This window comes from Oryctolagus cuniculus, chromosome 12 (assembly GCF_051225735.1).
Source record: "Oryctolagus cuniculus isolate XC-2025 breed Fujian yellow rabbit chromosome 12, ASM5122573v1, whole genome shotgun sequence".
Taxonomy (NCBI): domain Eukaryota; kingdom Metazoa; phylum Chordata; class Mammalia; order Lagomorpha; family Leporidae; genus Oryctolagus; species Oryctolagus cuniculus.
In genome coordinates this window covers 106,425,916-106,447,300 of record NC_142878.1, presented here as the reverse complement: position 1 = coordinate 106,447,300, position 21,385 = coordinate 106,425,916, and the positions used below count along the sequence as shown (strand labels likewise).

General features: G+C 42.1%; 1 protein-coding gene across 40 annotated transcripts in view; it reads left to right on the top strand.

Annotated features, from left to right (window-relative positions):
• The window catches only part of NRG4 (neuregulin 4), a 155,593-nt gene that overhangs the window by 67,334 nt on the left and 66,874 nt on the right, over window positions 1-21,385 (top strand). For 31 of the 40 annotated variants that reach the window (XR_016218405.1, XR_016218404.1, XR_016218407.1 and 28 more), the window contains 2 exons: window positions 9,837-9,902; window positions 12,118-12,211. The exons of 1 other annotated variant lie outside the window; for it this stretch is intronic. Coding sequence is in view for 16 of the 39 variants with exons in the window: in XM_089310825.1 (XP_089166951.1) it covers window positions 9,893-9,902; window positions 12,118-12,211 (104 nt within the window). In the remaining 23 variants the exon portion in view is untranslated. Of the gene's footprint in view, window positions 1-6,967; window positions 7,101-8,718; window positions 9,256-9,836; window positions 9,903-12,117; window positions 12,212-21,385 lie in introns of those variants that run through there. 8 more of the 40 variants (XM_089310822.1, XM_089310813.1, XM_089310824.1 and 5 more) reach the window with 5 other exon arrangements.

Genomic DNA, 21,385 nt, shown 5'->3' with positions numbered 1-21,385 from the left:
TTATGTCTATTTGAAAAGCAGAGTGCCACAAATAGACAGATATACAGAGAGAAAGAAATCTTCCATCTGCTGATTCACTCCCCAAAGGCCACAGTGGCTGGAGATAGGCCAAGCTGAAATGGGGAGCCAGGAACTCTGTGTGGGCCTCCCATGTGGGTGGTAGGGGTCCAAGTATGAGGGCTGTCTCACACTCCCTTCTGGTGCATTAGTAGGGAGTAGGATTGGAAGTGGAGCAGCCGAGTCTTGAACTGGCACTCTAATATGGGATGCTGCAGCACCGGCATCCCTTATGGGCACTAGTTTAAGTCCCCATTGCTCCACTTCCAATCCAGCTCCTTGCTAATACAGCAGAGGAAGACCTAGGTACTTGGGCCCCTGCACCCATGTGGAAGACCGAGGAAGCATGTGGCTTCAGATCAGCCCAGCTCTGGCCCTTGCAGCCATTTGGGAATGAATCAGCAGACGGAATCAACCTCTCCCTCCCTCCCTCCCTCCCTCCCTCTGTCTGTCTGTCTCTCTCTCTAACTCTGCCTTTCCAATAAATCTTTTTAAAAAATATCTATACAACCTAGAGTAATCTACAGACTCACTGCAATTCCTATCAGAATACTAACAACATTCTTTCTGGAAGTAGGAAAAACAATTCTAAAATTCGTACAAAATCACAGAGGACCTAGGATAGCCAAAGTGATCCTGAGCAAAAAACAAACAAACAAAAAAACTGGAGGCTTCCCAATACATGATTTCTTTTTTTCTTTTCTTTTCTAACTTTTATTTAATGAATATAAATTTCCAAAGTACAGCTTATGGATTACAATGGCTTTTCCCCCCATAACTTCCTTCCCACCCGCAACCCTCCCCTCTGCTGCTCCCTCTCCCCTTCCATTCACATCAAGATTAATTTTCAATTATCTTTATACACAGAAGATCAATTTAGCATATATTAAGTAAAGATTTCAACAGTTTGCACCCACACAGAAACACAAAGTATAAAATACTGTTTGAGTACTAGTTATAGCATTAAATCTCAATGTACAGCACATTTAGGACAGAGATCGTACATGAGGAGTAAGTGCCCAGTGACTCCTGTTGTTGACTTAACAAATTGACACTCTTGTTTATGGCGTCAGTAATCACCCGAGGCTCTTGCCATGAGTTGCCAAGGCTGTGGAAGCCTTTTGAGTTCTCTGACTCTGATCTTATTTAGACAAGGTCATAGTCAAAGTAGAAGTTCTCTCCTCCCTCAGAGAAAGGTACCTCCTTCTTTGACCTGTTCTTTCCACTGGGATCTCACTTGCAGAGATCTTTCATATAGATTTTGTTTTTGCCACAGTGTCTTGGCTTTCCATGCCTAAAATACTCTCATGGGCTCTTCAGCCAGATCTGAATGCCTTAAGGGCTGATTCTGAGGCCAGAGTGCTGTTTGGGACATCTGCCATTCTATGAGTCTGCTGTGTCAATACATGATTTCAAATATACAATAATGCTATAGTAATTAAAACAGCATGATGAAGCCTCTTACAAGGGCTTTAATCTTACTGAAAGTGAAGAGCCCTGGTAACTTAATCCCCTCTGAAAGGTATGCCTCTTAATACTTTTACATTGGGGATTCAGTTTCAGCGTGAGAGATCACAGACGTTCATACTGTAGCAGTTTCTGGGACACATTCCTCTGTATTTTTGGTTTACAGTCTTTTAAAATCATGAAAAATATTCTTAGCTCAAGGGTTGTATAAGAACAGTGTGGCCTGTGGTCTGTAATTGGCTTACACCTGCTGCAGAGAAGGTCCTCGTTCTGTCATCTGACAGCCCCGCAGTCTGCTGCCTGGCCCCTTCCAACTCTTGCTGAAAGCAAGCCTGCCAATCCAGCATTCTAGCCAGGCACACAGAGTTCCCAACCCCGCTTCCCACTTGGAGTGTGAGGTCTGTTGGGAAACAGATCTTACACAACATCAGGAGAATCCCCACTTCTTACCTGGAATAATCATCTGAGAATAAACAACCAAGAAGTATGAGCAGACAACAAAGGCGTATATGTTTCAGGAAAGGCAACATATCAGAGAAGACCAAGGAAACAGAAAACCGGATCCTGGAAGGATTCAGAGAACCAAACAGAACCTAGAGATATTTTCTAATACGTACATTGTGAGAGGTTTGAGATGCTGTCGCATCCCTAAAACAAGAACATCTGTGAAAGATGAATAATAGAGAACAAAGAGCTTTTTATAGGTTAAAAATATGACCACTTAAGTTAAACAAAATTCAGTGGCAAGGATAAAAAGAACAGTGGAAATGGATTCCCAAAACATTGTTTTTTTAAGAAAAAGAAGTTATGACAAAATGAAGATGCAAAAGGGAAATATGTCGAGTGGCCATCATCCAAATACTGTGAGTTTTGTAATGGAGGGAAACAAATGACCCAAGTAAACAAGAGGTGAATTTCCCAAGGGCAGGGAACGTGGGCCTTCAGATAGAAAGGGTTCAAAGAACTGGCCAGCACTATTTGAGAAAATGTTTTTGAGGGTGAGACTAGGTATTGTTCTCATGCAGTTTTAGCTCTCTAAGTGAAAATAGAAGACTAAATACTTCACAAGGGGGGGGCAGGTGACCCACGAAGTCTTAATGATTAGACTGGTATCAGACTTCTCATCTGTACTTCTGGATCCAGAAACAAAAATAATGTGCAAATTGAGAGGAAATTATTTTCCACATAAATCAGTATCACCAATCAAATATTAATATTCAAAAGTAAAAGAAGAAGAACGTCTTTAGTCATGCAAGAACACAGAGTTTGACCACATTCTGTTTTAGGAAGGTAGTTGATGATATACTCCTGCAAAATGAGAGCCTGAAGAACGAAGCAGAAGGTACCGGATCTAGGAGATGAGTCGACCCGGGTCAGTGAGGGGCGTCTTCAGAATGACAGCGGAGTTCGGCAGCAGTTCCAGAGGGCACTCAGTCCAGGTTTGAGCAGGAGGTAGGAGAGAGCTGTGGAAAGGGATGTCTCAGAAAACAAGAGGCCTCCATGCTATGAATGGTAGGATTAAGAAGCTGAGTGCCTACAGTGTCATGGTGAACCCCTTTATTCTTTAGCATCTCCCCCTCAGGCAGCATAGGAAGACTCAAAACTGAAAGAGAAACACGGTGCAGACAAGATGCAAATTAAGAGTCAGTTTCAGAGTTTAAGAAAAGACAATATTTTCTCTTGCTGTTGGGAATAGTATCTTAGAAGTGGCTGCGTATCCTGACACTGCTACAAGAGAGGAAATGTTACCCTTGCGTGCTGTGTGAATCTGCCCTGAGTGATATTTACATAATGAAGGGTTATTGAACAGAATGTGAAATGTTGAAATGTTCATGATGTTGAGAGTGAAGGTGTAACTAGCAAAGAAGGAAAGGGGAGAAAAAGATGAGGGGAAAGTGGTGCAGTTATTATTCCGCATGAGAAAGAGAGGAAGCTGAGACCTGACCTGGGTTCTTTAAGACCTAGAGGTATTGTTGGCCCTCTGTATCCACGGTTCCACATGCTGTGGATTCGACCAACTGTGGGTCAAAAATAATAAGAGGAGGCTGTTTGTGACACATGGTTTAAGCCACTATGTCTGCAGCCCACATCAGAATGCCTGGCGTTGAGTCCTGCCTCTGCTTCTCATTCCACTTCCTGCTAACGGGTGCCCTGGAAGGCAGCAGATGATGGCGCAAGCACCTGGGTCTGTGCCACCCATGTGGGAGACCAGGAAGGTGTTCTGGGCTCCTGGCTTTGCCCTAGCCTAGCCCTGAGGCTGAAGATATTCTCTCTCATTCTCTTTCTTTCATATTCTCATTTTCTCCTCCTCTCCCTCTCTCCCCCCTCCCCTTAACCCTTCTTTCCCTCTCTCTTATCTCTCTCTCTCTCATATATATATATATATATATATATATATATATATATATATCTGTCTCTCTCTCTCTCTTATCCTCTCATCCTCTCTCTCCCTTTCAAATAAAGAAATACACTAAAAAATAATTGCAACTGGATTCAGTGCTCTGGCCTACAAGCTTAAGCCGCCACCTGCGGTACCGGCATCCTATATGGGCACCAGTTCGCAACCCAGCTGCTCCACTTCCAATCCAGCTCCCTGCTAGTGGCCTGGGAAATGTGGCAGAAGATGGCCCAAGTTTTTGGGTCCCTGCCATCCATGTGGAAGACCCAGAAGAAGCTCCTGGCCCAACCTCAGCGGTTGAGGCCATTTGAGTAGTAAACCCCTCTTCCAGGCCAGCTCTCTGCTGTGGCCCGGGAGTGCAGTGGAGGATGGCCCAAGTGCTTGGGCCCTGCACCCCATGGGAGACCAGGAGAAGCGCCTGGCTCCTGCCATCGGATCCAGCGTGGTGTGCCGGCCGCAGCACGCTGGCCGCAGCGGCCATTGGAGGGTGAACCAACGGCAAAGGAAGACCTTTCTCTCTGTCTCTCTCTCTCACTGTCCACTCTGCCTGTCAAAAAAATAAAATAAAAAAGAAATTGAGAGAGAATTTGGAGGTAAACAGAAAACAAAAACAGGAGCTTCCTTCTGAGAGGGGGCTGTGACTCTACTCTTCTCATCCATTTCTCTGCTGTTTCTTACCAGGCTCCTTCTCCACCCCGTGCTTCAGTGTTGGTGTTTTCCAGAAATCAGCCTGTGGCGTCTGTCTTGCACAGCGCGTGCACACTCTGAACCGGCTCACGTAACTGGTTTCATAAATGGCTTCAGTAGCCACCATGTGCTTCTGAGTCCCAAACCTCTCCTCTTACCTTGTTGTCTTGAAGCAGGATCTGGATTTTCACAGCTCTCCTTCTGCATGTCCTAGTAGCACTTAGAATTGAACATGTCCAAAACGGAAAGCTTCATCTCACTTATTAAATCTATGTCTGCATCCCTTTGTTCTTGATTAATTTCATTAAAATAATTACATACCAAGAAATTCACCTATTTAAACTTTAATTCAGTGACTGTTAGTAACTAAGCAGGTGCGCAGCCTTTTCCACTGTCTAATTTTGGAATACCTTAGAAAGAGCCCTCGTGCTCATTTGCAGCCATTTTCCATTTCCAGCCCCAGTCCTAGGCAACTGTTAATCTACTCTCTACTTTTGTAGATCAGCATTTTCTGTATGTTTCAAATGAATAGAATCATATGTGGTCTTTGTGAGTAGTCTTTTAGTAGATTTTTAAAGTTCATCTCTGCTATAGTAAACACTAATGCTTCATTTTTTAAAAAAGAATTACGTACTTTATTTGAAAGTCAGAGTTACACAGAGAGAGGAGGAGAGGCAGGGAGGGAGGGAGGGAGGGAGCGAGAGAGCGAGCGAGAGAGAGATCTTCCATCCGCTGGTTCACTCCCCAATTGGCTGCAACAGCCAGAGCTGCACCTGCGATCTGGAGCCAGGAGCTTCTTCTAAGTCTCCCACACAGGTCCAGGGGCCCAAGGACTTGGGCCATCTACTGCTGCTTTCCCAGGCCATAGCAGAGAGCTGGATTGGAAGTGGAGCAGCCGGGACTCAAATCGATGCCCATATGGGATGCCAGCATTGCAGGCAGTGGCTTTACCCACTACACCACAGTGCCGGCCCCAGTGCTTCATTTTTTTTTATTGCTAAATATGAGAGTACTTCTGAAAGTCCATAGAAATGAAATTAAAAGTTTATTTATTGCAGAAAATTTTGAAATCTATGCATAGTTTTCTCATAGAATGTATTTCCCTGAAATTTTTGAGGACTTTTTGTGGTATTCTATATGACTATACTGCATTTTTAAAAATCTGCTTATCAGGGGCCGGCACCATGGCTCACTTGGTTAATCTTCCACCTGTGGTACCAGCATCCCATATGGGTGCCGGATTCTAGTCCTAGTTGCTCCTCTTCCAGTCCAGCTCTCTGCTGTGGCCTGGGAGTGCAGTGGAGGATGGCCCAAGTGCTTGGGCCCTGCACCCCATGGGAGACCAGGAGGAAGCACCAATGGAAGGAAGACCTTTCTCTTGTCTATCTCACTGTCTGTAACTCTGTCAAATAAAAAAAAATCCCTTTAAAAAAATCGGTTTATCAGTTGATGGACATTTGGATTGTTTCTACTTTGGGGCCACTAGGAATAGTGGTTCTAAACATTTGCATGTAATTCTTGGAGTAGACCTATGCTTCCATTACTCTTGGATAAATGATATGGTGAATCTGTTTTTAGGTTTTTCTTTAAAGATGTATTTATTTGAAACACAGAGTTACAAAGAAACAGAGGCAGAGAGAGAGTGAGAGCAGGAAAGTGAGAGAGAAAGAGGGAAAGAGTCACCATCTGCTGGTTCACTTCCCAAATGACCACAACAGCCAGAAGTGGGCCTCTCTGAAGCCAGGTGCCAGGAGCGTGTTCTGGACTTCCCATGTATGTGCAAGAGCCCAAGGGCTTGGGCCATCTTCTGCCGCTTTCCCAGGCACATCATCAGGGAACTGGATTGGAAGTGGAGCAGCCAGGACTTGAACTGGCACCCATATGGGATGCTGGCACTGCAGAAGGCGGCTTTATCCGCTATGCCACAGCACCAGCCCCTGCGTTTAGATTTTTAAAAAACTATCAAACCACTTTCCACAGTGGTTGTACCATTTTATAATCTTACCAGTAATGTATGATGATTTCAGTTTCTCTTACCATTTCCAAAACTTAGTGTCTATCATTTTGATTGCAGCCATTCTAGTAGGTGTCAAGTGGTATCTCATTGTGGTCTTAATATGCGTTTCCGTAATAGCATATTAAATAGCGTTTGCTTTACTTGTGCAGTTTCAGCATTTGTTGAAAACTATACTTGATTTTTATTTCTTACCATGTTCATATATTCTGTGGGTTCACCTCATACTTACACCTGTAATCAACCCCTCCCTTTATCCAGATTCCTATTGCTTTAATTCCTCCCTGTCCCTGATTATTAAAATAACTTCTAAACTGCTGTACCTAACGCTGTTTCCTCTACAGGTTCTGATCTGTCTCCTAGATCGAGTACATTCAAATGAGGATGTGACCATTCCCGCCTTTGCTAACGCCCCTTCCGAGGTGTCCCACTGCCTGTCAGAGAAAGACTGCAGTCCAGACGCAGCTTGTTGACACTGTGTGTTCCTGCCACTCTTTCCTCCACCATCCCACCCTCTTACAGACCCACACACACCTGCACACGCACCCATCCCGTGTCTTCTGACAACACTGGCATTGGTTTCTTCTGTGCCTTTGACAGGCTGTTACCTCTCTCTGGAATATTTATCCGTCTCTGTTTACAAACTCTTTCTCATTTTTTTACGGTTAAGCACAGATAATACTCTTGGAGTCTTTCCCTGCTTTTCTTTAATAAGCCTTGTTTTAGTGTGTGTTAATATACGGGAATATTAGGTTGAAGCACATAAAATTCTAATTTATGTAAGAAAAAATACAGCTTGTGAGTCAGTGAAAGCATTTTTGTAATTACTTATTTATGGGTTCGTCATTCCGCAGCCCAACAAGAGACTATCATTTGTTTAAGGGTTGTGGCTTACTTAGTACGTATTTGTTGATAGGTAGATAGGGAAATAAATTGTTCTTAAAGACCAAGTCTTTAATTTAGAGTGAATTGATGGCCTGAAAAGTCTTTAGGTTTTCCACTTCAGAATCACATAATCCCAAAGACTGTTTGCATTGTGCAAAAAATACAAAGCCATCATAAAGGTCTCCTAAAAAATGCATCTTGAGTGTAGTGGATAATGTCACAGACTCTCTCCCATGTACAATTGAGTAGTCATTTTCTCATTAGCAGACACTGTAGTTCTATAGTTCAAATAAAGTAATGAAGTATACTGACTTTTCATGAAAACATCATTTTAGAATTAGGCACTCTAAGCTGAGTGATTTATTTGCTTGTATGTCTTTGTGTGCATATATAAATGACTACAGCTATATAAAAATGCCTTTAAATGTGAGTGATAATATGTAACATTGAAGAGAATTCTTGTTACAGTATGTGATTGTATGAATTTAATATTTTCTTAAAAGAATGAAATATTATTGGCTTTGGCATTTACATTAAGCAGTGATATCTGAATTGTGGTTTTAGAAAAGAAAACCACCTGAACACTTAGAATACTTAAATAAGTACATGGTAAAGAACCCTGTACTTAAACAAAATTATAGTTTTAGTCTTATTTTAAAATTATTTACAATGTTTAAAACTTAGCTTTCCTTAATGTATAGTGTAAAAGCTTTGCCATGGTTTTCAGGTAGTTATATTGTCATCAGAATTAGCAGAGTTCAGGGTTTATACTCAAGTTGCATATGGTATTACATGTTCTAGTGTAGCTATTATTAGCTTTTTTCAGTTTTATAAGTTCTCAAGTAATTATTCATATAAATTTTATGTGGCTTGTAAAGAAATTTATTTTTTAAAAAAGCAAACCCCTGTGGAACCCTTGTCTATTAGCTCCTCATTAAAATTCCTTTTCTCTGCAAACCTACACAACACTCTTTAATGATTCAGACATGCACAGATGAGTGAGGAGTCTAAAGAATGTGGCTTATTTCATAACTTTAAAACTTGGACATTGGGTTGGGAGTACAGCTTAGTATGGCTACTTTTCTAAGTAAAATTTTGCTCCATTTGCAACTCTGAACGCCTGTGCAGAAGGGGTGGTGCCCTTGCTGGAGCGTGACCTCTGCACACCTTGCCCTGCCCCCACCTCACCCCCACTGCAACCTTAGAAATCAGATTCTTGACACGTCGTAAATGCAAGTCACAGCTGCGGTACTCTGCAGTGCTCCAAAACTTTCAACACTGCATATGTAACAACAAAATTTTTGTGTCTGTGAATGTAAGTTTTTTATTGAGGTAAGCCTTATTTGTTTGGGAAACAGGCAAAATGAACCAGTGATTATTTCAAATAAAATAGGTTTAGTGCTTCTCTCTCTCTCTCTCTGTCTCTCTCTGTCTCTCTCTGTCTCTCTCTCTCTCCTCTCTGTTTGGCTTTGGGAGAAGACCTCGATTATTACTCCTGTGTTAGTAGGAAGTTGTACATTGAGATTCCTGTTATAGATCTTTGTGCTTAACTTAGGAGTTGAGTTGCTTTTCTGTAAAATGGAATTGAGAGTGTGTAATCATAATGTAAGTATAAATGATTCATCTCTCCATGTGCATTTTTAAGCTCCTTTGTTTCGGTTACAGCAGATAACTTCACACATAAGTGTGTCTCAGCAGCTCCTGTGCTTTGCCGGAAGCCAGACATTTTTAAAAAGAAAGGGCAGGGGTAGGTTGCCGAAATGCGATGTGCAACCTGTAGTAAACTTAAAAGTGTTTTTATCAAACTTTTAAAGTTTGTATGTATAGAAATGTCAATATTTTAAATGCTGGTGGAGATTTTTCTATAGTATGTTTGGTTATTTTCAGTGAATTGAGAAACTGGAAGTTACCTGTTCTAGTTAAAAGTCAGATTATAAATAGGCTTTATAGAAAAGCAAGGAGTCAATTAAGGTCCCTCAGTTTCGCTGGCTGCCTGTCTTTCATATGTACGTCATGTAGCTCATTACTCCATTAAAAATGTTTATAAAAAGCAAGGCTTCTTACACTTTCCTGCAGAGAAAGATTTAAGATTAAGTTACATTATATTTAGTGCATTTATGCTGTTTAATATTGGTCTTTTAGTTTTATCTGTTTCTTTATTAATATGTAACAAGGACCAAAAATATGCCCGAACTAAACAATTTTGTCACTAGTATATGTCTCAGTTATTTTTAGCCTTAAGAGTTTAACTATTAGAATATTTGACATTTTGTAATGTTCTCAAAGGATGATAATTTTTCATAAATTATTAATTTTAAACCATTTTAGGTGCTGTTTTCCAACCTTAATCTTTTGACCAAGGATGAAACTATTTAAAGCGTAAGATGCCAACAGGTAATTTCTTATAAGTTTATACTTTTATTAGTGTGTATCACATAGCAATAAAATATAACACAAAGCTATATTGTTCCCTACCTAAAACCACTCCAAAAATATGAAATATTTTTGAAAGATTTCTTTATATCATAATATTTTATTTTAGACTTACGTTTTACTCATTTTTACAAACTGATCAACTCTAGCTTACTCTATGATATCAACTTCACAAATAATACGTAAATGAAATTGGAGTAAGAATGAAAATAGGTTCAGAGATAGTAGTTCAGGCTAGATGAGTTTTCCTTATTGATACAGTGCCAGGTGTTGAGCTACATTGACTGAATCTGCTGCAAACAAGCACATTAATTTCTCTGTGACAGAGCTGCACTCCGCCCTCAGTAGAAAGCCATCAGTGATGCCTCCTGCGATTCTTACGTAATATAATATTAATTGGGATTTTGACAGCCAAATTATTCCTGAAAAACTGTATAACCTTATTAAGAGTCATTTTGTTATAAAGAAACATGGCAATGTGTGTGTATGTGTGTGTATAAAAATCCCAAAGAATTAGTTCTGGTTGGTTTACTTTGTCTTTTTACCTCTTAAATTCTTTGTAATTCTGTTTTCCTATTTATATTTATATAGTTATAATGTGATGCTAAAACAGGTATTTTTCAATTCTAAAAAGAAAGTTTTAAACTTTAAGTTCTGATTTCAGAGACATCTGCTTGTAACAATTATACTTCAATAGGTTTTGATAATCTTAGTGGCAAAAATGCTAGAAACATTTTCTCCATTAGTGTATTTTTTTTTTTAATGCCAAATTGGATGCCAAATCCAAGTAATGCCATTTTCTTCTTCTTCATATTCCATGACTCAGGTCACTTCCTAGACAGAAACAATCAGGGACTAACAATGTGCAGTTGTAAAGCAATAGCATTCCGATGTTAAGGCTGAAAGACAAAATATTCAGTTTTCTCTTGTACCACAGTAGTACATTGACTAAACCAATTTGACTATTGTTGTTCCTAAATTTTTTTTCTGTACAACATTTTTGGTGACCATGAGTGGAAGGAAAGCAGGAAGGAAAGGCATTTTTTAATGTGGAGTGTGAGGATAGGCCAGGAAAGAAGGGGAGTTACCCAGGGAGGGGGGTGGGCAAGGACAGAAAGACAGTGGACAGCTCAGAGACTGCGATGTGAGAAGGGAAACTGGTTTCTTAATGTGTTGAGAGTGTTGGCTGTGTAGCAAGTACTCACTTAGGTTTTCAGTCTTGCTTCAGGATTTTTCTTTCATTTTCTTTTATTCTTATTAATGTGAAAACAAATTTCATGTATTTTATAGGTAGAGTTCTAAGAAGATAACCATATACAGTTGCTAGCTATTACCTTAAAAACATTAAATATTATTATGTATGACAAAGATAATTTTGGAAATCAAAACATAATTATCTTTTTCTCACCACAATTTCAAATTTTCATGTACTTGAGACCTAATAGGAAAAATAAGGATTGAAAAACACTCTTAGCACAGGGAAGTTCAGATACTACGGAATCTCTGTATTCAGCAAGACCCTGGGTTTATACTATGATCTAATCATGTTTTTAATCTGATGAAGAGATGCCATTTCTGTTACATAGCTTCTAAATGCATTATAATTAATGGTCATATCCTTAGGAGAGATTAGTTTTTCTCTCAAAGGGATATATATACCCATGCCTATCAAATAAAGAATAAGATGAAGTGTTTAATTTTGAGAAAAAAAGGCTGGCACCGTGGCTCACTAGGCTAATCCTCTGCCTGAGGCGCCAGCACCCCGGGTTCTAGTCCTGGTCAGGGCACCAGATTCTGTCCCGGTTGCTCCTCTTCCAGTTCAGCTCTCTGCTGTGGCCCGGGAGTGCAGTGGAGGATGGCCCAAGTGCTTGGGCCCTGCACCCGCATGGGAGACCAGGAGAAGCACCTGGCTCCTGGCTTCGGATCAGCGCGGTGCGCCGGCCGCAGCAGCCACTGGGGGGTGAACCAACAGCAAAGGAAGACCTTTCTCTCTCTCTCTCTCTCTCTCCCCCTCACTGTCCACTCTGCCTGTCCAAAAAAAAAAAAAAATTTGAGAAAAAAATTCATTTTAATTTTTTAAATTGTGACTTCATTCAAAGATACTCATTCCTATTTCTTGTCCCATTAGAAAAGCTTCGATTTGCCTTTCTCTTTTTCATATATGTATGTGTTTTAGATCACGAAGAGCCCTGTGGTTCCAGTCACAGGTCATTCTGCCTGAATGGGGGGATTTGTTACGTGATACCTACTATTCCCAGCCCTTTCTGTAGGTGAGTGAAATGGACTGGCGGGGGTGGGGGTGGTAATTCTATTCTTTGAGAAGTGATGAAAAGTTAAAAAGTACAAGATGAAGAAGCATGAGGAATAGCCTTTATATTTATGTAGGGCAAAATTATAACTTTTAAACAAAAGAAAGTAGTGAGTAAAAATTCACTTATTTTGAAAGTTGTAGTGGTAGTTTTTAGTCTCTAATAACCCATTTTTGTGAACTCTCTGATTTTTAGCAATTTAGAGAAGACTATCTGTGTTTATTTGGTGTTAAAGTCAAAACAGCTGGAGAATTCACTAGTGTAAAAAGCCCAACATGAGATACTTTGAATTTAGAACACTTAAATACGTGATAACCAAGTTGGTACCAAAACTTACACTTGAATTAACAAAAAGAGAAAGTGAAGAGTTAAGTTTTTATAGTGTTGATGGCAAAGAAAAATAAAGGGCATTTTAGCCACTGTCATTTAAAAATACGTGATTTCACTCTGGGAGCAGAGACACAGCCAGTGATCAGTAAGACTTCAAAATAGTGCTTGTATGGTTGGCTTTCTGTGAGTTTGATTGAACGGGATTTAAGGACATCTAGTAAAACTTGTTTAGTATAGGAGTTACCAACAAATTCAACAGTGAGGCTCACAGACCATGGAGCTGGAACAACCAGAGATCCCAAGAGTTTGTAAGATGGACATGGATCATGAGAAGTGTAGAATCTAGATTTAAGATCTTGCTAAATGAAAGGATAGAAAAATAAAATTTGTAGGAAAAATTCAAAGACACTGGGATTTAGTCTGGGAGAGAGGAGGCAGAAAAGTAATAATTATCTCCAGTAGGTTTTAAGGATTTTCATATGGGGAATGGTGCCTAGGAGTTTGTCCTCTGCAGTAAATATACAAGGATACTTCAAGAAGTCCATGGGAAATGGAATTAACAGATAAGCTTATTTGGGTACAAAAGCATTTGAAATCCGTGCATCATTTTTCGGTAATGCACATTTTCCATGAACTTTTTGAAGACCTGCCTGAAGGGAAGAGGAGGGAGGGGCAGACTAGCAGGGACTGGCCACCACCAGCTGCCTCTGTGGGTAAGTGTGAAACCACCCCCCACTGCACATCACAGACATTTCCATGGCCCCTCGTGCTTTCATTGCTAGCCTTGTCACTTATTTATTTACATTTTAACATTTCATCCTCACAAAAACCTCCAAAAGGAGGCAGGGAAGATCTTATATTAAAAAAAAAAAAGAATAATAAGAAGAAAACAAGAAATTAAGTCATACATCCAGGAGGAAGAAAGAAATGACCTTTAAATACGGCTCCAGGGTTCCCCAGCCCCGCGGTGTGTTCATTCTGAATCCTTCCTGAGCGGCTCGGCACTTGGCTTCCATAAAATGAAACTGAAGTGGCTATCAGAAGAAATAGGTGTGATAATTAAAAGCCTTTTCTGTCTTGGTCTCGGTGGTGGCTCACCCCGGTGAAGAGGGTCTTTGCTCCACTGAGCTGAGTTGGCTCCAGGCCGCCCCTCTGGCCGCGTCTTCCCCCTTGGTCTGTGTTCTACCCAGAGTCATTCTCTGTTGATGTTAGGTCTACTTTACATATGCTGCCTGCCTTGACTTTGTAGCTGTTCTCCCGCCCTTTCTTCTTATCTCTCCAAATCCAAATTCCGCGTAAATTTCCAGGCTACCTCTTCCTGAATCCCTCACCCCACGGTGAATTAGAATTGACCTCTCCTGCCTCTGAACTGCCACAGAAATACGTGAATTTTATTACTTTGTATTCTGGGTCATTTATATACCCAGTGCTATTACTGGACTATAAATATTCCCCACTCAGTACATACCACCACCTAGGATACTGCCTTGACTGTGGTAAACAACAATAAATAATTAACTGAATAGTGAACTTTTAGGAATAATCTCATCTGTGGCCAGTACATTTTTCTCTAGTGAAATGAGTGAATTAATATAGCAGTTAGATATACTATAATGGAAATTGTGTGAAGTACAAGGGTACTTCAAGAAGTTCATGGAAAATGGAATTAAAAAGTAGATGTATTCTGTTGCAACAAATGTTTGAAATCCACATATAGTTTTTCGTAATATGTATTTCCTGTGAACTTTTTGAAGACCCTCTATTTAAGTATGGTTTTTAGGGATGGAGAACCTTTTTTTCTGCCACAGGCCATTGGGGTATTTATAACATAATTCACAGGCCATACAAAATTATCACTTTAAAAATCAGTCAAAGGCTGGTTCCACGGCTCACTTGGCTAATCCTCCACCTGCGGCGCCGGCACACCGGGTTTTGTCTCGGTCGGGGCACCAGAGTCTGTCCTGGTTGCTCCTCTTCCAATCCAGCTCTCTGCTGGGGTCCGGGAAGGCAGTGGAGGATGGCCCAAGTCCTTGGGCCCTGCACCTGCATGGGAGACCAGGAGGAAGCACCTGGCTCCTGGCTTTGATCGGTGCTGCGTGCCGGCTGCGCGGCCATTTTGGGAATGAACCAACGGAAGGAAGACCTTTCTCTCTCTCTCTCTCTCTCTCTCTCTCTCTCACTGTCTAACTCTGCCTGTCAAAAAATAAAAAAAATTAAAAAATAAAAATCAGTCTGCGGGGCTGACACTGTGGCGTAGCGAGTAAAACCACCACCTGCAGTGCCAGCATCCCATGTGGGCTCCAGTTCTAGTCCCAGCTGCTCTACTTCTGATCCAGCTCTCTCCTGTGCCCTGGGAAAGCAGTGGAAGACCAGAAGAGGCTCCTAGCTCTGGCCTCCAGGTTGGCTCAGCTGTTGTAGCCATTTGGGGAGTAAACTAACAGATAGAAGATTGTCTCTCTCTTCCTCTCTGTAACTTTGCCTTTCAAATAAATAAATCTTTGGGAAAAAGAAAAAAAGGCAGTCCACTTGGAGCCAGCACTGTGGCATAGCAGGTAAAGCTGCTGATTTAGAGAGTGAACTAGCAGATGGAAGATCTCTCTCTCTCTCTTCCCCCACCTCCTGTCGCTCCCCCTCTTCATGGAGGAACGACACAGGACCCTGCGCTGTTCTTTCGTCTGCTCTGCCCTCCCCGGGTTTGCTGCTGGTTCTTCCCGGGTTGGCTACCATCCCTTCCACCTCCGTGGAAGGGCGGTTCCCCCTGCCACTTTCCCCACTTCCGCGGGGGAGCGGCACACCGCCGGCCGGCTCTCTCGGGGGCTGCACAGGTGTTCCTTCAAATAGATGTTCCCCTTAGATGTTCCTGGTGCATGTTGTCTCTCTCCTCCTTTATAGTCCTCTTCCACCAATCCCAACTCTGCTACCCACACGCCGAGTAGGCTGCTCTCCTCCAATCAGGAGTAGGTCCTACAGTTTATTGGTTGAACTGGAGGCAGCTGTGTAGAAGCTGGTTCTCCCTTCTCAGTGCCATATTGTGGGAGAGCAGATGCATAGAATAAGTCTTAATTCCAGTAACTTAGTCTAGTCCGAGTTGCCCCCCACACCTCCCCCCTCCTCTTTCTCCTTCTTTCCCTCTTTCCCTCTCTCCCCCTCCCTCCCCTCTCTTCCCCTCTCTCCCTGCTCTCCCCCCTTCTCTCTCCCCTCTCCCCCCTCCTTTCTCCCCTCTCCCCCCTCCTCTCTCCCCTCTCCTCTCTCCCCTCTCCTCTCTCCTCTCTCCCCCCTCCTCTCTCCCCTTTCCTCTCTCCCCCCTTTCTCCCCTGTCCCCCCTCCTCCCTCCCCCTCCTTCCTTCTCTCTCCCCCTCCTCTCCCCCCTCCTCTCTTCCCCTCCTCTCTACCTCTCTCCCCTCCTCTCCCCCCTCTCTCCCTCTCCCTCCCTCTCCCCCTCCCTCTCAAATAAATCAGTCTTTTTTTTAAAAAAAATCAGTCTGCTATAGGTTTATTAACCTTTGAGTCATGCCTGTGGTTGCCTTAGCAGAGCCAGACTGAATGATTTTGTGGGCTTTATATGGCCACAGGCCGGATTTTCCCACCTTGGTTTTACATATTTAATTTCTTCTAGCCGCATTATTTTGGTCCTTTTTCCTGTTATATTCTTTTCCTTTCATTGTGCTCTCTTTGAGCTCAGTTTTTTCTTACCTAATTTCTAGCTCATTGATTCTTTTTTTTTTTTCCAGCTAATAGTTTGCATTTGGAGACTATGTAATATCAGTTCTTTCATGTTCATTGAGATTTGCTTTGAGGCCTGATTGATGGACAGTTTTCAATGACCTATGTGTTCCAGAGAAGAAAGTGGATTTTTTTTTAGTTGATGAATGCAACAGTTTATATCTGTCCAAAAATTAGATCAAGCTTTATATCCTTACTATTTTTTGTCTTATATCCTTACTATTTTTTGTCTGTTTGATCTATCAGAAACCAAAGAGCTTTGTCAAATGTTCTTGCTGTTATTTTGGATCATTAAAATCTTACAATTTCTGTGAATTTTTGCTTAAGTATTTTGAAGCAATGTTATTAAGCTTACATAACTTCAGAATGATCGTGTCTTCTGGTGAAGTTTCCCACTTATCATTACATGGAGATCTTCGTCCCTGATGCTTTTTGCCTTCATATCTGTTCATCAGACGTTAATGTTGCTTTACCACCTTGCACCTGTTGAGTATTTGACTAGTGTAGTTTTTTTTCTTTCAAGTTTTCATTAAGTGTACGTGTAAACAAAGTTGGGCTTTTAATAAAATTCAGTCTAACAGTTTTTATTTTAACATCCTTAGAGCAAATTGAATTTACTGTGGTCATGACTGATTTTTTTTAGCATTAATTTTCACTGTCTTGTTTTATGATTCCTATTTATGATGCTTTTTTCTTTTCTGTCTTCTGTGGGAAAGATAGACTATATTTAATAAATATAGTAAATAAACATTTACTATGTAATACCTATATCTCATTACTTAACATGTCTTCAAGGTCCATCAGTGTTGTAGTATGTATCAGAATTTCATTCCTTTTTAAGACTGAATAGGGGCACATTAGTAGGGAGCTGCATTGGAAGAGGAGCAGCTGGGACTTGAACTGGCATTCTGATATAGGGTGCTGGTGTCATAGGCAGTGACTTAACCCACTGTGCCACAATGCCAGTCCCTAAAAATGGGTGTTTTAATGTTTTTAGATGATATTTTTAAATGGCATTTCAAAGGCCATTTTCCAAATGCTAACTACCAGTAAATAGACAAAACAGTGATTTCAGGGGCAAGTGTTTGACTCAGCGGCTGAGATACCACTTGGGAGATGTGCTTCCCTGTTGGAATGGCTGTGTTTTAGAGTCCCAGCTGTGCTTCGGATTCCAGCTTCCTGCCAACGTGCACCATGGGAGGTAGCAGAAAGCGGCTCAAGTACTTGGGTCCTGGCCACTCACGTGAGAGACCCTAATTGAGTTCCAGGCTCCTGGTTTGGGACTGGCTCAGCCCCTGCTGATGTGGGCATTTGGGACGGAAAACAGCCGATGGAACATCTTTCTCTCTCTGCTCCTGTCTCCCTCTGTCTTTCAAATAAAATGAAAACAGTTGTTTTTAAAACCCTGGCCTTAGAAAGCAGTAAATACAATTCTTTTTTAATTAATAAAAGAAAGAAAATTAGGTTGATCTCATTTGCAGCAGTGGTCTTGCTCAGTTCACTTCTTAGTGATGCCATGCAGTAACTGGCAATCATGTCGTCTTCAGACGGGAAGTTAGGTTTCTTTTATCTACTCTCTATATTTCTTCCTTCTTGCTGAATTACATTGCCTTGGCTAGATTTCCTAGGACATCTGTGTAATAGACACGGTGAGAGGGTTCATTCCTGCCTTGTTTCTGACTTTAAAGAAACAGAGCTCCATATTTCATCATTATGTCTGCAATGGTTGCAGTTTTTCTGCTGGTGTCCTTTCACAGATTCAGGATGTTCTATTTTTTTTAAAAAAAGTTTTATTAATTTATTTGAAAGTCAGAAATACAGAAGAGGCAGAAAGAGAGAGAGGTCTTCCATCTGCTGGTTTACTCCCCAATTGGCTGTAACGGCCAGAATTGCACCGATCCAAAGCCAGGAGCCAGGAGTTTCTTCCAGGTCTCCCACGTGGGTGCAGGGGCCCAAGGACTTGGCCCATCTTCTACTGCTTTCCCAGGCCACAGCAGAGAGCTGGATGGGAAGTGGAGCAACCGGGACTCAAACCGACGCCCATATGGGATGCCATATGGGGCGATGACTTTACCCACTATGCCACAGTGCCACCCCTCCCCATCTATTCTTTGCTTAGAATTTTATCATGAATGAATTTTATGTATTATCAAATGCTTTTTCTGCATCTATCAAAATGGTCATGTGATTTTGGTTTTTGACAAATTGGTAAATTATATTAATTCCTTGCAGCTTTCAAAATCTGTGCTTCAGGTATTTTATGTCTATTTTAAGGCATGCTTTAAATACAAATGTTTAGGGGCCAGCGCTGTGGCACAGCGGGTTAACGACCTGGCCTGAATTGCCAGCATCCCATATGGGTGCTGGTTCTCATCCCAGCTGCTCCACTTCCAATCCAGCTCTCTGCTATGGCCTGGGAAAGCAGTGGAAGATGGCCCAAGTCCTTGGACCCCTGCACCCTCATGGGAGACCCAGAAGAAGCTCCTGGCTTCAGATCAGCACAGCTTCAGCTGGTGCGGCCAATTGGGGAATGAACCAACGGATGGAAGACCTCTCTCTCTCTGTCTCTCTCTGTCTGTCTGTCTGTCTGTCTCTCTCTCTCTGCCTCTCCTCTCTCTGTGTAACTCTGACCTTCAAATAAATAAATCTTTTAAAAAAAAGAATTTATATTAAAAATACAAATGTTTATAGTTTCAGTTTTAGCTTAGTTCTGGAGCCATCTACACAACCCAAACATCCACACAATCAACATGAGAACACATTCATCTAGTAGCCTGAGAAGTTTCCTGGTGCCACTTTGTAGCTCCTACAGTCCCTGTGTGCTCAAGTAAACATCAGTGTGCCTCTTCTCACTATTGATGGGTTTACAGTGGCTAGAATTTTATATGAATAGAATCATAACTGTGAACTCTTTATGCAGTATTCTAGACTCATGGGTTCCTAAGTCTTCATATTTCTGACACTGTTTGTATAGGGCTTGTGCCTTAGGCTGTTTTCTGTTGTTGTAATGTCTGAAGCTGAGTAATGAATAAAGTTTATATGGCTCACAGTCTTGGAGACTGAAAGTCCGTGTTGCCAGTACCTGACCGTCTCTGGCTGCATCACAACATGTGTGTGAGAGGGAGAGCACCTGGAAGGACAGAAAACCACCGGGATTCAGGGGCCAGGCTTGCTGGTTTTTTTATTTTAAGATCTTTTTTTTTGAAAAGATTTATATATTTGGAAGTCAGAGTTTCACAGAGAGAGGAGAGGCAGAGAGAGAGACAGAGATCTTCCATCCACTGGTTCACTCCCCAATTGGCCGCAACAGCTAGAGCTGCGCCAATCTGAAGCCAGGAGCCAGGAGCTTCCTCCGGGTCTCCAAATCGGATGCAGGGGCCCAAGGACTTGGGCCATCCTCTACTGCTTTCCCAGGCCATAGCAGAGAGCTGGATAGGAAGTGGAGCAGCCAGGACTCAAACCAGTGCCCATATGGGATGCCAGCACTTCAGATGGCGGCTCTGCCTGCTATGCCACAGCGCCAGCCCCAAGATTCTTTTTGTTTAAAGAAAAAAAAAAAGAATAGAATTTATTTGAGAGGTAAAGTTTCAGCAGAGAGAGAGAGAGAGAAAGAGAAAGTCAAAGTCTTCTATCCTCTGGTTCACTCCCCAAAACTAAGAGCTTAATCTGAGTCTCCCATGTGGGTGCAGGGGCCCAAGCACTTGGGCCATCTTCCACTGCTTTTCCAGGCCACAGAAGAGAGCTGGATCAAGGAACAGCCGAGACATGAACTGGTGCCCGTCCTGGATGCTGGCATTGCAGGCGGACACCTAGCCTGCTACGCCACACTGCCAGCCCCTGGGGTTTGCTCTTTTGATAACAACTCACTCTCTCAGGAACTATTCAGAGTTCTACAAGAACTACAGTCCCTTCCAAGGGCAGCTCCCCAATGACCTCACTACCTTCCACGAGGTCCTGTCACTCCCAGCATCACCACACTGAGCACCAAGCTTCCAGTATATGAACTTTTGGGGGGCACAGACCACATCCAAACCATATTAGTGGGTGATGTTTTCTTCTTAACTATTTGGTTGAATTCACAAATGAATTCATCTGGGCCTGGAGTTTTATTTGTGGGAAGATTTTAATTCTATACCATTTATAGATGTAAAGTTACTCAGATTATCTGTTTCTTAAATGAACTTAGGTAGTTTAAGACTTCAAGGAATAATTCCATTCATCTAAGTAGTCAGATTTTTTTTGCATAAAATCATTCTTAATATTCCCTTTTTAGTATAATTTAATATAAAAGTTTAATTGGTAAAAATGCATTAACTGTTATGAAGGATAAAGAGAACCCTGAAGAAAATAGAAATAAGAGATGCAGGAAGCAGCCATCACCACAAAGCTGAAAGATACCCAAGGAAGGAAAATCTAGGGGTGAAGGGAAGGACCTATTGTTGCTGAGGTTCAGGCCCTGATGGAGGGAGTGTGATTGTGTCCCTCAGGTGCTGGAGGAGTTCTCGGGCCAGGGCTATCAAGCAGGGGCTCACCCACTGTGCTGCTGGCAGGTCTTGCCATGAAGCGGCCTGGCCTGCCAGGCTACTGCTGAAACTTTGCAGGGGTTATTTTTTTTTAAGACTTATTTATTTGAAAGGCAGAGTGACAGAAGGAAAGACAGAGCAGATCTTCCATCCATCAATTCACTGTCCAATTGGCTGCATTAGTTGGGGCTGGGCCAGGCTGAAATCAGGAGCCTGGAACTCCATCCGGGTCTTCCACATGAGTGGTAGGGGCCTAGGTTCTCAGACCATCTTCTGCTTTCCCAGGCACGTTAACAGGCAGCTGGATTGGAAGTGGTGCAATCAGGATTGGACCCCGTGTTCCAGTATGGGATGCTGGTGGTATAGAAGGAGGCTTCACTATGCTGTGCCATGATATGGACCCTTGTTGAAACTTTCTGGAGGATGTGTGTCACTGATTCTACCACTGAGAGCTTCCAGCTGGCCACTGCACCACAGGAGCCAGAAGGAGGAGCCCTGCCCCCTCTCGCAGTATTCCTCTAGTGCCCTTTACTGCCAAGACCTAAAGCTGTGCAGTCTG